At 35.9% G+C, this 16,069-nt stretch overlaps 1 protein-coding gene across 1 annotated transcript; it reads right to left on the bottom strand.

Moving 5' to 3' along the window:
* Positions 1-1,769: 1,769 nt before the first annotated feature.
* LOC143586690 (uncharacterized) lies at positions 1,770-4,874 on the bottom strand. Its single transcript, XM_077068175.1, has one exon. The coding sequence runs from the start codon at positions 2,970-2,972 to the stop codon at positions 1,770-1,772; it is 1,203 nt and encodes a 400-aa protein (XP_076924290.1). The 5' UTR covers positions 2,973-4,874.
* Positions 4,875-16,069: the final 11,195 nt, after the last annotated feature.

The following is a 16,069-nucleotide window of genomic DNA, read 5'->3' as shown; positions in this document are numbered from 1 at the left end:
CTGGAGAAATTGATAGAAATAAAGCTCGTTTAGTTGCTAAAGGTTATATAAGAGAGAAGGTATAGATTTTGATGAAACCTTTTCTATGGTGGTCAAAATGGTCACAGTTAGAACTGTGATTTCTATGGCTGTTCAAAACAGTTGGCCTCTATACCAATTAGATATTAATAATGCTTTCCTATATGGAAACTTAAATGAAGATGTCTATATGACTCTCCCTGAAGGTTTCTTTTCTAAAAATGAAACTAAAGTTTGCAAGTTGAATAAATCCTTGTATGGTTTAAAACAAGCTCCACGGATGTGGAATGAAAAGCTTGTTAGTGTTTTATTAGAATTCGGTTTCCTTCAAAGTAAATTTGATCATTCTATGTTCGTGCTAAATATAAAAATGTGTTTATTGTTTTGCTTGTTTATGTAGATGATATAGTTGTTACCGGTAACAGTAAGTCTGAAATTGATAAAATAAAACAATTATTAAAAACCAAGTTTCTTATTAAAGATCTTGGAAAATTAAAATATTTTCTAGGTATAGAAGTTATTCAATCTGATGAAGGTGTGTTCCTTTCTCAGAGAAAATATTGCATGGATCTCATCTCTGAATTTGGTCTTAGTGCTAGTAAGCCTACGAGTGTACCAATTGATAAACATTATGTTGTTATGGATTTGTGTAACAAGGATAACTCCTTTTTAACAGACATAACCAGCTATCAAAGGTTAACCGGTAAACTCATATATCTATCTCACACTAGACCTGACATTGCTTATGCTGTACATTTTTTGAGTCAATTTATGCATAAACCAAAAATGGCTCATTTTCAAATTGCATTAAAACTTTTGAAATATCTCAAAGGTTCTCCTGGAAATGGAATTATGTTTAAAAAGTGTGGGTCCTTTCAGCTAAAAGCCTTTGCTGACTCTGATTGCGGAAAGTGTTTGGAAGCTAGAAGGTCTGTGACAGGCTACTGTGTTTTCTTGGGAAGTTCATTGATTTCCTAGAAAAGTAAAAAATAAGATACCGTTTCCAGGTCGTCTGCTGAGGCTGAATATAGGGCGATGTGCTCTGTACTGGGAGAAATAATTTGGTTGAAAAATGTTCTAGGTGAGTTAGGTGTGAGTGTGAAACTTCCAGTTGAGATTTGTTGTGACACTGATGAAGCAATATCGATTGCTGCTAACCCTGTGTTCCATGAACGAACCAAGCATTTCGAAGTCGACCTTTTTTATCTTCGGGAGAAGATAGCTAAAGGTATTGTCAAAACAGTTGGTGTCAAGTCTGAGAATCAATTAGCTGATATACTGACTAAAGGGTTGCCTATTACTCAGCATGAGTTGTTGTGTAAGTCTCTTGGTCTACATGATATGTTTAGATTATAGAATTGGGAAGGGGTGTTAAAATTAGTATTAGTTATTTTATTTTACCTTCAATTCTTTAATCTTTCTAATAATATCTTATGTTTTAATTATTGAGGTGATATTACCTGATATGGATCCCACTAATGGGCCGGATGGCTAATGGGCTGGAGCTGCATAAGAGTATTCTTGTGTCTGGTATGAAGGTCGTTTATGGACTGTGAGCTCAGATCTCTTCAACCCTATTAGTGTAGCTTCTCTCAGTCGCATCTTCAAGTTTGTAATCATTCAAGACGTTCTGGTTGTAATCATTCAAGACTTATAGTTCTTGTTTCTTGGTTTCAATAAATTAAATTCAACTTTTATGACAGTTTGGGCTTGAGGATTCCACATGAACTGCTTCTGCTTTGTTATTTCAGTCATGGGGGCCACAATAGTGCTAAATTTTTTGACAAAACACCGGTAAAAGGAAGCAAATCCATGAAAGCTGCGTACTTGTTGTATGGACTGTGGTACGGGCCAGTCACGAATTGCTTGGACTTTCCTGTCATCAACCTTAATTCCCTGGGCAGATACAACATATCCAAGAAAAGTAACCTGATGAACAAAGAACTCACCCTTTTCCAAATTCCCGTACAGTTTTTCCCGATCAAGAACATCAAATAATTGTTGTAAATGTTTTTGATGATCAATAGTTTTTCCGGATCAAGAACATCAAATAATTGTTGTAAATGTTTTTGATGATCAATTGTAGTAGAGCTATAAATAAGTATGTCATCAAAATATACAACAATAAATCTGCCCAAAAAAGGTTTTAATACCTGATTCATCAACCGCATGAAAGTATTTGGAGCATTAGAAAGCCCGAATGGCATGACGAGCCACTCATACAATCCTTCTTTGGTCTTAAAAGCCGTTTTCCATTCATCACCCTCATGTATACGAATTTGGTGATACCCACTTCTCAAATCGACTTTAGAAAATATAGTTGCACCATGGAGCTCATCGAGTAAATCATTCAAACGAGGGATTGGGAAACGATACTTGATAGTGATCTTATTGATTGATCGGCTATCCATACACATCCTCCATTCACCGTTCTTCTTCGGTACAAGTATTGTTGGGACTACACATGGGCTCAGCGATTCACGTATAAGACCCTTTTGTAATAAACTATCGACTTGCTTTCTAATTTCAACTGTCTCTTGAGGGTTGGTTCGATATGCGGGTTTGTTAGGTAACACGGAGCCCGGTAGTAAATCAATCTTGTGTTGAATGGTGCGCATGGGGGGTAATCCGGATGGTATCTCTGTTGGGAAAACTTGGCTATAAGAATGTAATAAGGGCTGAATTAAAGGGTGGTGAAAAGGCTGTAGTTCATTTTCTTTCTCATCATGGCCCATTAAAACAAACTCTTTAAAGGATTGGTATTCATGTTGTTCAGCTTTAAGCAGCGTGCTCAAAGGCGGTGGTGGTTTTGTGGCTAGGGCAGATGTTGGAGTAGGGATGAGGACTATCTTTCGGTCATTATAAATGAAAGAGTAAGTGTTTCGATAACAGTCATGGTTCACACGACGGTCAAACTGCCAAGGACGACCTAGGAGTACATGACAAGCGTCCATGGGAAGAACATCACACCAAATCTCATCGGTATACGACTTACCAATACTCAAAGATAAAGGACTCGATGCGAGACACGAATACCTTTCCCTTTATTTAGCCACTGAATAACGTAAGGCGAAGAGTGCGGTTGTGTAGTTAAGTTCAGTTTGTTAACCAGGGTCTGATGCTACATTCGTACAACTGCCACTCTCAATTATTATGGTACAAATTTTGTTAGAAATAGTACACCGTGTATGAAAAATAGACTCGCGCTGGCGGGTCTCGTCTTGATTTGGCAAATTGTTCAAGGCTCGCCGAACCACCAGACATTCACCTTCATCGGGACCAACTATTTCCTCCTCTGTATCGGTAACCAGTAGTTGTTCGTTGATGGGTTCGACACCGAAATCATAACCACCGGCAAGTTCGAAATCGGCAAAGGTGATGATTCGTTTGTTGGTGCACTCAGACGTGAAGTGCCCTAACCCTTGACATCGAAAGCATCGTCGGGGAGCTTTTGGGGGGTTTGTGCCTGACGGGTTCAGAACAGGTGTTTTGAAGTTTGAAGGGGTTACTGGTTTAGTTGTGGTATTGGGTTTTTTATAAGAATTGGACTTAAAAGTGGGCCTGAGTGAAATCCATTTTTGCTTTAGTACGTTACTGAGAATCAACCTTGTGGGCCAATAAAGTGAGCTCAGCTAGAGTTTCATATGTGTGTAATTCCACAACATGGGCTACTCGTAATTCTAGGCCACCCAAATAGCGTACTAGGGTTTGAGGATCATCTTCAGGGATATCACACTTCATTAATAGATATTCAAATTCACGTGAGTAATCTTCAGCCATACCTGTACCTTGTTTTAAAGAATGCAATTGAGAAAAACTAGCCTGAATATAATAAGTTGGAAGAAACTTCTGCTTCATCTTCTCTTTCATCTTAAGCCAAGTTCGAATCTTTTCCTTCCCAACTCGTTCACGTTTTAGGCAAACATTGGACCACCATGTTGAATCATACTTGCGTAATTTAATGGCAACAATTTTGACTTTGTTGTCATCAGTGGTCTGTTTGTAATCGAATACCCGTTCTACAGTTCAAATCCACTCCACAAATTCATCGGGGTCTAACTTTCCATCATATTCGGGTATATCGACCTTTATGTCATTCGGATGCCAACCGCCGGTTGCTTCCTTGTTAACCGATTCACCAGAACTAGAGTCTTCACCACTATTTCGTCGGTTTTGCGACAAGATTAATTCTTGAACTTGATCTTGCATGGCTTTCATCTGTTGTGCCATATCTCTCTTGTCGGCTTCCATGGTCTCTAAAATCTTCTTCAATTCGGTACTGTTTCGGGTATCCATGTGCTCTGATACCAAATGATGGCAACAAGCTTAGTTTGGATCGAAAATACCCGAAACTAACAATACAAACAACAACGGTTCCCGCGAGATACAGTCATACCACCCGCAAGTTTCGTTGAGCAGAATAAAACTAGCCTGGATTCTCGATACAGCCGCACCACGAGAACAAGAACTAGTCGTCCAAGATCACCTTCTAAAACTTGCAAAATTCTAGAATAGCAATGGAACAATAATACCTCTGGGTGCTGAGAATATTTTTTTTAGAAAAACTCAAAAACTGATCATTCCATTACGAACTGCATTACAAAATGAGAAAGACCAATAACTACCCACGTTTTTCTACACTTAGGGAATTAAAAACTGCTTTTGAAACTTCAAACAAATAAAAATAAAATAGAAATAAAATAACAACTGTTGCAACATGGATAGGATTTCGTTGGACTTGATTAAGTGGTGGGCTTGAGAGTTTAACTCTGGGCTTGTACTAAACTGACACATGTAGTATCCAATGGGTTCGGGTCTGTAGTTGTAATCGGGTCTTCAACTGGGTCGGGTTTGCTAACAATGTCAAAATCAAATCCATTAAATTAAGATAAACACAAGTTATAATATAAAACCAAATGTCTTACGCCCCAACATCGTGTTAGAAAAGGCGTCCATATTTTAGGGTACAAAAATTTTCAATTTAAAAGCAGGATTAATGGGTATATATATAGAGAAAAGATCCAATATAATCAGTGACGAACCCAGAAATTTTATCTAATAAGGTCCCATTTCTACAGTGTTTGAATCTTTTGGGTCGGGTCAAGGCGATAAACATGATAAAAAAGGTATCATAATAAAAAGAAATATAATCATTAATCATTAGAAACAGGCAAAATACGATGGCATTCAAAATGATGATAAAACCATTACAATTTTTTAAGTGATTCCCCATGACTTTTAATATTTTGAAATCGAACCATTACGTTTTCGACCGATACAAAATTTAAGTACCAATACTAAATCAACCATTTAGCACTAAAATTACATTTTGTAGATTGCAAAAAACTAAAACAGAGACGAAGGATCTAAGGATAAGAGCTGAGAGGGCGGCGATCCGGCTATGGTAGAGGATGTCGGCGACCGGAAACAATTGAAGATTGTGATGCTGATGCGTGTATGTATGTTTGGGCTTTGGTCGTGCAACATGGTTTGTTCATGGGTATTATTAGGCTATGAGGTTTATTTATTTAAAAGTTAAAAACTAACTGTTAGTATAAACTATTGGGTAGAATTTAAAGGATTAAAATAAAAAATATAAAAATGACAACAGAGAAAGAAAAATTGGAGTGTAGCAAGAATAGACTTATGATAAAGAGAAAGAAAAATTGGAGTGCAGCAAGAATAGACTTACGATAAAAATGCTAACAGAGAAAGGAAACGCAGAGTGCAGCAAGAATAGATCCAGTGACCTTTAGGACGTAAGGGAAACAAGTTACCACTAAACCAGAGTTAAGATTACTACTATGGGTTCCATCTAATAATTATTTTAGGGTCCATAAATTATTTATATAACGGCTCTAAGAAAGTTTTGAAAAGCATTGGTGTCCTGGGACCCCGATCGCTATTATGTGGGTCCGCCCCTGAATATAATAATAGTTATCGTACAATAGGTATGCAAATCCCTTTTTGCATGAAATCGATCCATGAAATCACATCCCAACATCTCAGAATCGTCAATACATATCCAATTAATCATTGGTTCACCGAAAAAAACAGTTTTGGATCGTTAATCGATCATTTTTTTTTACTTTTTCTTCACGAAAACCGTTTTTGAGTGTTTTTTTAGCGTTTTAGGTTTTGGTCAAGCGTTTTTAGGTTTTGCCATAGAGCGTCTCGCATACCTATCGTATGTTAAGGCATTATTGTACAGTATCTCGACTTTATATATATATATATATATATATACATACATACATACACATACTAGCTTTTAGCCCGCGTGTTACGCGGGTTACTTTAGTTTTTTAGTTAATGTTTATGTATATTATTCATGTAGGATGTGTTTAGGTATTAAACTTAAAGGTTACATAAACTTATAAAATATTTTATATTTATTAGCTGTAGTTAAATTATAGTTTGTTTTTTTTTGTTTATATCTCAAATGGGTTTCATTGGTCTATTGTTAACATGACCCAACATTTTGTTATTTAAGATGCGAATTTTTGTCTTAATATACATGAATGCATAAAGAAATTTATATGGTTTGTGTTATTTTCGTTTGCATTGAGTTTTTATGGTTCGTTGGTGATGTAGAACTTATATGTTGTTTAGTGGATCAACAAAAATGAGCTCTCATGTGTCTGTCAAACACTGTGTCAATAACAATTTACAACCACTTTTAAAATAATATATTAGTTTTAAGTAATCTCAACTATCACATTTTCTAACGAAATGACTAATGACAGTTCTACCTTTTATCATTTTTTTCTACCAATGAACCCTGACTAACGAAATCCTAACGTCGTTAATTTTCATGATGTGACATTCTTATTTGGCATATATGTGGCATGCTTATGTAGCATATTGCACTGCCACCACCATGGCAGTCAGCCAGTCACCACCACCACCACGACCGCCACCACCACCAGTTTCCTAAAAATATTAAAATATTTTATATATGTTTTATTGGGTGAATTTTGACTTTCTAAGTCAAGCCAACAAGTTTAAAAAGAATATAAACTATTACCCCCTATGTCCCATTTTAAATATCATGGGACCCAAAACACACAGATTAAGAAATGTTTGATCATTTTATTTTATGAGCTGTAAAATGACAATAATGTCCTTTAAGTATACTAGATGTTTTGTAAAATGAAACATCTAGTATATGTAATAGTAAGGGCACAATTGGAAATTTAATTTATACGTATAGAAATGACATTTAAATTGGGACAACCAAAAATGGACAAATGGACATTTAAAATGGAACGGAGGGAGTAATATGAATCTTGTCACTTAACTTCTTGAGTTCACATGGTACTTCAATGAAGCAAATGATAACTTTGACCTTGATGACTCCTTCTGCCAAATATAAAGTTGATATTATGACTCATTTATAAACAGTCCATTACAAAGCATGATCACAAAGAAATTGTGTATACCCATTGTTGTATCTTCTTTATCAGAAGAATTATATTTTAAGGATACAAAAGAGCTAAAACAGTATTCATCTTTTGTCAAGGTATTCATAAAATTATGTCAAGGTTAGGTCGGACTGCGCGAACCCGTTAGCATGATTACAAAAACACAATGCAATAAATTTCAGACGACTTTTAACCCGTGTGACCCATATGACGCTTTTAGGATTATGTTTTATTCTTTCTTCTAGTATTGTTAATTAGAGCTTGTAAATGTAGAAAGTTTCTAAAAGTGTTTATAAATATAAACAAATCCATAGTAACTACTCTAAAAATATACGCTATTTATTATAACTTCTATATGTATTTACAATCAGCTTACATGCTAATTTAAGTCTAAAAAAGAACCGAACATTAACGAACTGTTCGGCTGGAAGTTCATCTTCGTGTATTTATGTGGTGTGTGCGGTGTGTTTAAAAAGGTTGGAATGGAATTTAGCTTTCACACAAGATCGTGTTTTAAATTTATAAAAGTGATTTATACTATGACTAAACACACACGAAATAGGCAAGTGTACCTATCGTATATGTGGAATAGTATTGGTAAGAATCAAGTAACGATATGTGGATACAAATATTCTAATAATGAAATTTCGTTTTAGTTCAATCGGAGAGTTTTAATCATTTTGGGGTTGATTTTTAAACGTTTTATAAAATAGAAATACTTATATATATAATATGTAGGTGACAAGAAGAGAAGTTCTAAATGAGTAAATCAATTATATGAAGGTTACCATCTAAGATCAAGAATCCACTTCATTCTTCCTTGATGATTATTAAGTAAACATGTGATAAACTTTCCCTAATAATACATGATAGAATAGTCTCTCATTTCTAAGTGAACATATTCTATGACATAAAATAAAGTAGCATGCGTATTTTCAAGTCTATCTTTGCTTAATCTCATACTACCACGAGAATGTCAATATAAGTAGACAAGTATTTTAGTAAAGTGGAAAGATTAGGATCGACTTCTATTTCTCAAATACCAATTCTAAAACTTCGGGTGATTGTAGTTAACTCATACAACCTCCCCTTGGTTGATTTAATTAGGTTATAAATACACATTTCATTAACATATGATTTCTTTAACTAGCATGATAACCTAATCAATCGTGTTAATAATGTTATATCAGAATGATCAAAACAAGAGAAATAGATCAAAACTTATATCTCATAATTTATAAGTACAATATAAGGATCCACGTTGTATCTTTAATAAGTTATCAAGGTATTCTTTTTACCATTTCTAGTTTCCAATAACATGAGTGAATTATGAATGATTATTAGTCATCAACCTTGATGTATTGAGTTAAAGTGATAAAACATTTCTTCATCAAAAGATAATTGCAAAATAACCATGTACTTTACCAAACTAAATCACATGTTCAACATAATCATCAAGTATTACAAAGCTTCTTCATTGAAATTAGATGGTAAATGAAGTTTAGCTTATAATGAGCATGGTAATGAACATTAAAAGAGATGAAGATAACAAACACGTGATCAAACTAGACAATCTAACCAAATGTGGATGAATCTTCCTTCTTCAATGGTGATGGATGATGATGATGATGGATGATGGTGAAAAAACCTCCAAGACTTCAAACTCTCCACAAGACCTTCAATATGAGTGTAAAGTGGGTGTTTTTATAAGAGAACCCCGTATTGAAGTTTTCTTCAAGCACACCAAATGAGTGCAACATGCTCCTCTATTTATAGGCAGTCTTGAGGACCAGCCACAACCCCCGTGTAGGAAGAGTCATGACCCGTGTACAGGTGTCCAGTCACATTTAATGTTATGTCAGTTCGTAAATGATGACTCACATGGGGGGCGTGCTTCATGGGGCACGACCCAGTGTTTCTGGTGATTTGTTATATTTCTTTTTTCTTTTCTGAAAGGCGACCCCGGCCCCATGCCTACTGGGGAACGACCCTGTGTCCAGCTCTATAGTATTTTGTCTTTTCTTGCACAGGAAAACATGGGGCGTGTTTCAGTGTTTTCTTGGGTTTTCTTTGATTTTTCTTTGGCTTTTCGTTCGTTTCTTCGTTTGAGGCTTGGATTTACCTGAAAATACATTTTAACATGATAAGTAGCTATTTGAACTATATTATTTGATAGAAGTTGCAATTTTTAGAGATTATTTGATGCTAAAAATATGTATAACTTTATATACATCAAAATCCCCACACTTGAACCTTGCTTGTTCTCAAGCAAGCTATTTATAAATATTCTCTAAAAATAGCAAGTTAGGACCATAGCTTAAACATCCCCAAAAGAGTTCCAAGTAAATGGGAATAAAATAACCAACCTTAAACCATAGGAATATATGTAGTGATATATAAAAAGGCGATTTGTTTTTATGAGCTTATGTCTTTGCAAAACGTCACGTTCTCACAATGTTCACTCACACTCGGTTTTATATCTTATCATACATGTGATATATGTATGTGAACACTCTTAGCCAAACTGTGACCTGTGATAAATAAGCTTGTAACAAGTTCAAATATCCACCTTTGTGAAAGGTTGGATAGATCAGAATGTAATATAGGTTGGTTTTGTAGTGATTTGATATTTTGTGGTGGTTCAAGGGTTTAGGTTAACGAGGATGGTAAATACAACTTCTGCTAATTGTCGAGAGTCTTAATATGTCTTCAATGGTTAGCTCTTTTCCCATGTTTTTTTAAACAAACCTAGTGACTCGTTTAAGGTTAGATCGTCAAGACCAGTTTTATCGAGGATGTGAATCAGTTCTTCCTCAATCCTGCTCTGAACATAACTCCCAACTCTAATGGATCGTTCGGCTTTGAGACTAACAGCCCCCACCCTCATTAGTTCGATATATTCATGTTGAGACCGAGTTTGACTTTTTCTACATCTTCATTCATGGGACCAATTTCCGCATCCTAAGCATCGTTCATATCGTTTTACTCTTCTTTTCATTGCGGTTTGGAAACTCCACAAAATGGTGGCCTATATTCGTCTTGGCATAATTTTTTCCTCACCTCATTTCTAAAGAGAAAGATTCTCTCCCTAGTGATGGAGGCAACCTAGGTTTTGCGAAATATATGCAGCAAAGGCAATTGAAATCGAAAGAATGCATTTCCATTTCTATAGGATCTGCCGGTAAAAGGCCAGTGTTGTATTTTACCGGTGAGAGGGATAATTGGTAAGGATTTTGGTAAGGTTTTTGGGTATTATGTTGTAATTTGGAGAATGGTTTGAGGGATTTGTGGCAATATTACATTCTTCTTTACACAACGCTTTGTGCGGTCTTGAAATGAATATTTGCGACAAGTTCTAAATCACACGAAACATATGACTCACTCAAAGCTTCGATAAAAAATATTTTTATGGCATGAGGTTTATCTCACAGTAACGGAGGAATTGGGTATAAACGCCGTATTTTGCTGAAATTTATTCTCATTATTACAAAATGTCTTTTTACTTTTTCACTTTTTAGTTATAATAGATTTTAAGTTGGTTATTTTCAAAAAAATTTCTTAGATTTTCTTTTGGTTTTGTTATAAATAGTCTTTGTTTGCTACAAAAATTTTGTTATTAGAGAATCTTATAATTAGTTGAGCTAGCATTTGGTCACGTAATTCCCCTCTCCACACTTGAATCTCACATTGTCCTAAATGTGAAAGGATTCATAAAAAGATTAGTAATAAAATTCATATGAAGTATGGTGGGTAAAATGGAATGGAACTTCCCTACGGGCTAACGAAATTTCGATAGAGCGTCCCTTGTTTTTCGTCCGTTTTCCTGTAATGTTACTAAATAATAAAGACTGCACACAACCAACAAACAACCAAAGCATAATACTACTGAAATTTGGGTATGAAATCATCCATACCCTGCCCACACGGGCTAAATAAGTCCATAGTCAAATGTATTATCACCCCTGGCCATAATAAGTAACAAACAAACAACCAAATAGAAATTATCTCAAACAAACAAACATAATAATAATAATAATAATAATAATAATAATAATAATAATAATAATAATAATAATATCAATAAGTACTACCACCCATGCCCATGCCCATGCCCATGCCAGACCAGACCTACCATCGTTGATGCTCGTTAGTTACCCGGGTGCTCCGGGTCAAAGGGTCCCTACTGCCAATCCGTGCGCTCACTCAACTGATGAATATCCCGCCTCATCTCTGCGGCATGTAGTGCGTCATATGCAGCAATCTGCCCTGATAACCTATCAATAGAAGTTGTGGTGTGAGTCTGGAACTGGTAAATAAGCCCTATAGCCCCTCCTGGCTATGATATGACGAGCTGGGGCCGGCTCTTGATGATGATGGGTCGCCCTACTGAGAGTACGTGCGGCGGCAGGTCTGACTTGGCAGTGATCCAGTCCTCTTCTTAGGTATGTTCTGGATGGTCATCTCAGCAGGGTCCTCAGGATCCCAGACTTGGTTGAGAGCATCCTGAAACCTCCACCGTGATGAGTTTCTGCCAATCTGCAGGACCATCTGCATACTGATACAAAGATTGTGATCGAGTGGGATTGGACTCGGGCTGAGTGTCCTTTTCTGTCTGCACCATAAGCTTTGTAGAGCTTATATATCCATGCACCTCCAAAGATCGGGGTATTTGGGCTCCTTGCATTTGCGTTCATTCTAAACAGTTGACAGAATAGGTAAGTGATATTGCATGGTACCTCGTTCTTGATGCAATAAAGGGCCCATAAATCCCTCAATGCCACGACCCCCTCGCTTTGGCCACGCTGAGTGATTGTCTGGCTTAGTAGGTGGTGCATGTACCTCATCAACGGGTTACGTAAGGCAGTTCTCTTGGTGCTGCTTGGATAGTAATTTTCACCTCCATAACTCAACTGCTCCCATGCTTGTATCCTGGTGTTTCCTAGTTCACTTGATTCATCACCATACTCATCTGCAAAAGTTGTTCCGGTCTCATACCATAGGGTAGAATCGGTCTCATCGGTCGTGTAGATGCCCAAAATCGATCCTGAGCTATGTGACTGAAGTTTTGTACCATACTTCTCCGACCCTGAACTCTATAGCCTCTGCGTCCCAATATATAAGTCCTTTGTTTTTATTGAGAATGTGGCCAATAATTCTTTAGTCAATTCGGTCACTGCTTTGCCTTTCTGATTGAGAACACGTGTCCATGGCCCTTTGACAAAACTTTGTGTCTTCTCCGTTGGTTTACCTTCTTCAACGTATTGGCACACGTGTAGAAGTTTGGCTCTGGGAATCGGTTGTTCAAGTAGGCTAATCTTTATTGGCACATGACTTGGTCTCTTACTATACTTTGAAGCCTCATGATTTCTTCTTCAAGGTGTGAAGAAGATTCACCATTTTTGAATTTCCTCACTAGTTTCCATTCCATTCTTTTGTTATCCATTTCAGGTATGAATGGAATAGTGAGGATGGCATGTAATATATAGAGAATGGAACAGCGAGCACGGCCCCGTGCTTTTGAGGGAATAAATATTTCTGATTCAGAGAATTGTACGGAGTTAGCGTGTATCATGCTAAAGATTCTAGGGTGACCACAGCCCCGTGTAAAGTGAGGCACGGCCCGTGCTTTTGTCATTGGTATTTAATCTTTGATTTTTCAGTAAAATGCGAGAGCAGGAATTTTTGGAACGATGTTTAGGATGTTAATTGAACATTGTTAGTACACGTTTTGTCGTCTCGAGTCTTTGTAACTTATCGGTTTTAATTTATTATTATTATGTTGAAAGGGTATTTATGTAAAACCCACTAGTTCGTTATGTATCGGCTAATTTGTTAAGGATGTTTAACGAATTAGCCAGTTCGTTATATGTAAAGTCCATTTATTAAGGATGTTTAACGAATGGACCGTAATTCGTTATGTATGTTCCCATTCGTCATGGAATGTTGACGAATAGGGGTATAATGAATCAGCTGATTCGTTATGCTTTCCTTATCTATTTTATATGTTAACGAACTGGAGCCAATTCGTTACGGGATGTGTAACGAATTGGTCTCCATCTTCTATTTAAGGGCTGTTCATGCCCTCATAATTTAAGTTTTTGAGATAATTATAACAAACCTATGCTTAAGTTCTCTCTCACTCAATTCTTTACTAACGTATTATTAATATTACACATATTACAATTACTAATATATATTATACATAATCAAGAACATATCATAAACTAGATCATAATCTAATCTATCAAATACGTAATGGATTGAATAAATCTATAAGATATAAGGTATTTACAAGTGGTATCAGAGCTTTCTGGTTGTTAGATTGCTCTTGGTTAAGTGTTATTAATATGTAATTGAAGCTTATTTGATAAGTTTCGGTTTGATTAAGTTGTTATTGAATTTTGGCTGAGTTAGCAATTGAATTTGTTAATTATGGATTGATTTCAGAGTGGATTATGTTCGTTAAGGTTTGAAGAAGGTTTGTGTGGATTTGATTGGATTTTTGTGGTTGATTGAGGTTGTTTTGGTTTGAATCTAAAAATGTACGGAACAGGGGAATGTTTATGTGATAATTGATAATCTTTTGGTTGTTTAATATATACGGGATAAGTGTGATTGTGTTCGCGAATTGATTACGAGTGTTCTGGCAATTTGATTTGGCCAATTTGGTGCCGAATTGAGGCTGTATTACAAGTTTTTAGTTTGGGTTTTGATTATGATTTAATCTGGAAAATTTCCAGATTTCTGGATTTCTGGAAATTCTCTTGAAGATTTGAAGATCTGCTTGAAGATTTGAATATGTCCTTACTTCCTTATGCTCAATTCGTTAACCACGTGTCTGATTCGTTAGTAATTCTTAACTAATTCGTGCCACGTTGAGAGTTTGTTACAACTGAATAACAACCTAGTTCGGTATTCACAGTAGCTGATTCGTGCTTACTGTAGTCACTTCATGTTCACTGATTCGTTACACTTTCATCACTGATTTGTTATCTATTTGTCTATTGATTCGTTCAGTGATTCGTCATTCTAATTCGTTAAGTGATTCGTCATTAATTCGTTATGTTGATTCGTTACTGATTCATTAGTGATTCGTTAGTGACTCATCATTAATTCGTCACCCACTCGTTACACTTAATTCGTTGATGGTTCGTCAAAATACTGTTCCTAATTCGTTATTCAGTCTTCACTTGATTCGTTAAGTTACTATTCCCAATTCTTCATCCATATTTCACTCAGTTCTTTAAGTTTACTGGTTTTGATTCGTTATCTAATTCGTTACAGAAATTTCATTTGTAACCCTAAAGTTTTAATTTTGTCAAACTTGAAATTTTTCGTTAAAAATGGCTGGTTTTTATGCGTTGGCATCTCAGAATGTACTTATGCACAAATGTTACACCTCGATGCGGAAATTGGATCTCATTCAAAATGCCCACGACTGATGAAATTCAGTGATTTTGCCAAGTGGGAACCACGTTATCGTGCACATCTTGGTTATGTTCATCCTGATTGTTCTCATTGTCTTGATGAAGTTTATACTATTCCGATGCTTGGTAATGAAACAACGGGTTTTACTCCAAAAGCTTTTTCTCAATACTTGCAAAAGGAAAAGAAAGCGTTAGAGATTGAGACCAAAGCATAGTTAACTTTTACAATGGCTTTACCTAATAACATATTTCATCAAGTTGGAAGTATCAAGATATGTGCTTCATTGTTCCAACATATTAAGATGAGAAGCATGGGAAACACAGAAGAAAGCAAGAAAGTGATGTTGAAGTTTCAATTTCTAAACTTTAATTTATTAAAAGGTGAAATTGTTGAAGAGATGCTTACTCATTTTAACCATTTAATAGCAGAAATGTTCTAATTGAAGATGGAACCCACTGAACCTGACAAAATTGATACAGTGAAGAATGCTTTACCGAGTTCCTATTCAACATTTCTCATGGTTTTGAAAGAAAACAACTATTTCAAGAATGAAGACCTGACTGCTTCAGAATTCATGCAAAATGTAGAAGCTAGAGAATATGATTTGAAGTGTTAGAAATCGTCAAAAGAAATTCAAGATCCATCTATTTATGGAGAAAGTATGCCTTTAAGCAGCATTGCAGCTCCGATCACTGCATTTCTTACTCAAAATGCAAATGTGGGATCATCAACTTATAGTGATCCAAATGTATGCTTTATGGAATCTGGATACACTGATAAATCTAGTGGGTCTTCTTCTGCAAACAACTTCACTCCACCACCAAATGGGAACATGAAAGAAGTTGAGCATAATTTCTCGTTTCTACGTGCTTTTATGACATTGTATGAGAATCTGGTGGGTAGCAAGATTGCCACGAGTGAGTTAACCGATGAAGATTATGATCAAATAGATCCAGATGATTTGTAACTTATGGATCTTAAGTGGAACATGGAAATAATTGTGAGAAAAGTGAAGAAGTTCATGCAAAGAATTTGGCCATTTTTCCAAAGAGTGTGATAAGCCAAAGAAAGAGTATAATGGACCGCGAAGCCAAGATAGAAGTTCTGTGAAAAAGGGTAATGATTCTGATAAACCTTCAACTTCGGGATCACAGGCTCAGCTTTCTACTGCTGATGGATCTAATTGGACCCAAAGATTG

Source organism: Bidens hawaiensis, unplaced genomic scaffold, assembly GCF_021521415.1.
Source record: "Bidens hawaiensis isolate Kalapana, Puna unplaced genomic scaffold, B.hawaiensis_p1.1 tig00034769_1, whole genome shotgun sequence".
Lineage (NCBI taxonomy): Eukaryota > Viridiplantae > Streptophyta > Magnoliopsida > Asterales > Asteraceae > Bidens > Bidens hawaiensis.
This window is presented reverse-complemented; position numbering and strand designations above follow the sequence as displayed.

What these genes read in the sequence shown, in the direction of transcription:
- LOC143586690 (XM_077068175.1), bottom strand. Translation starts at nt 2,972, where the DNA reads ATGGACGCTTGTCATGTACTCCTAGGTCGTCCTTGGCAGTTTGACCGT.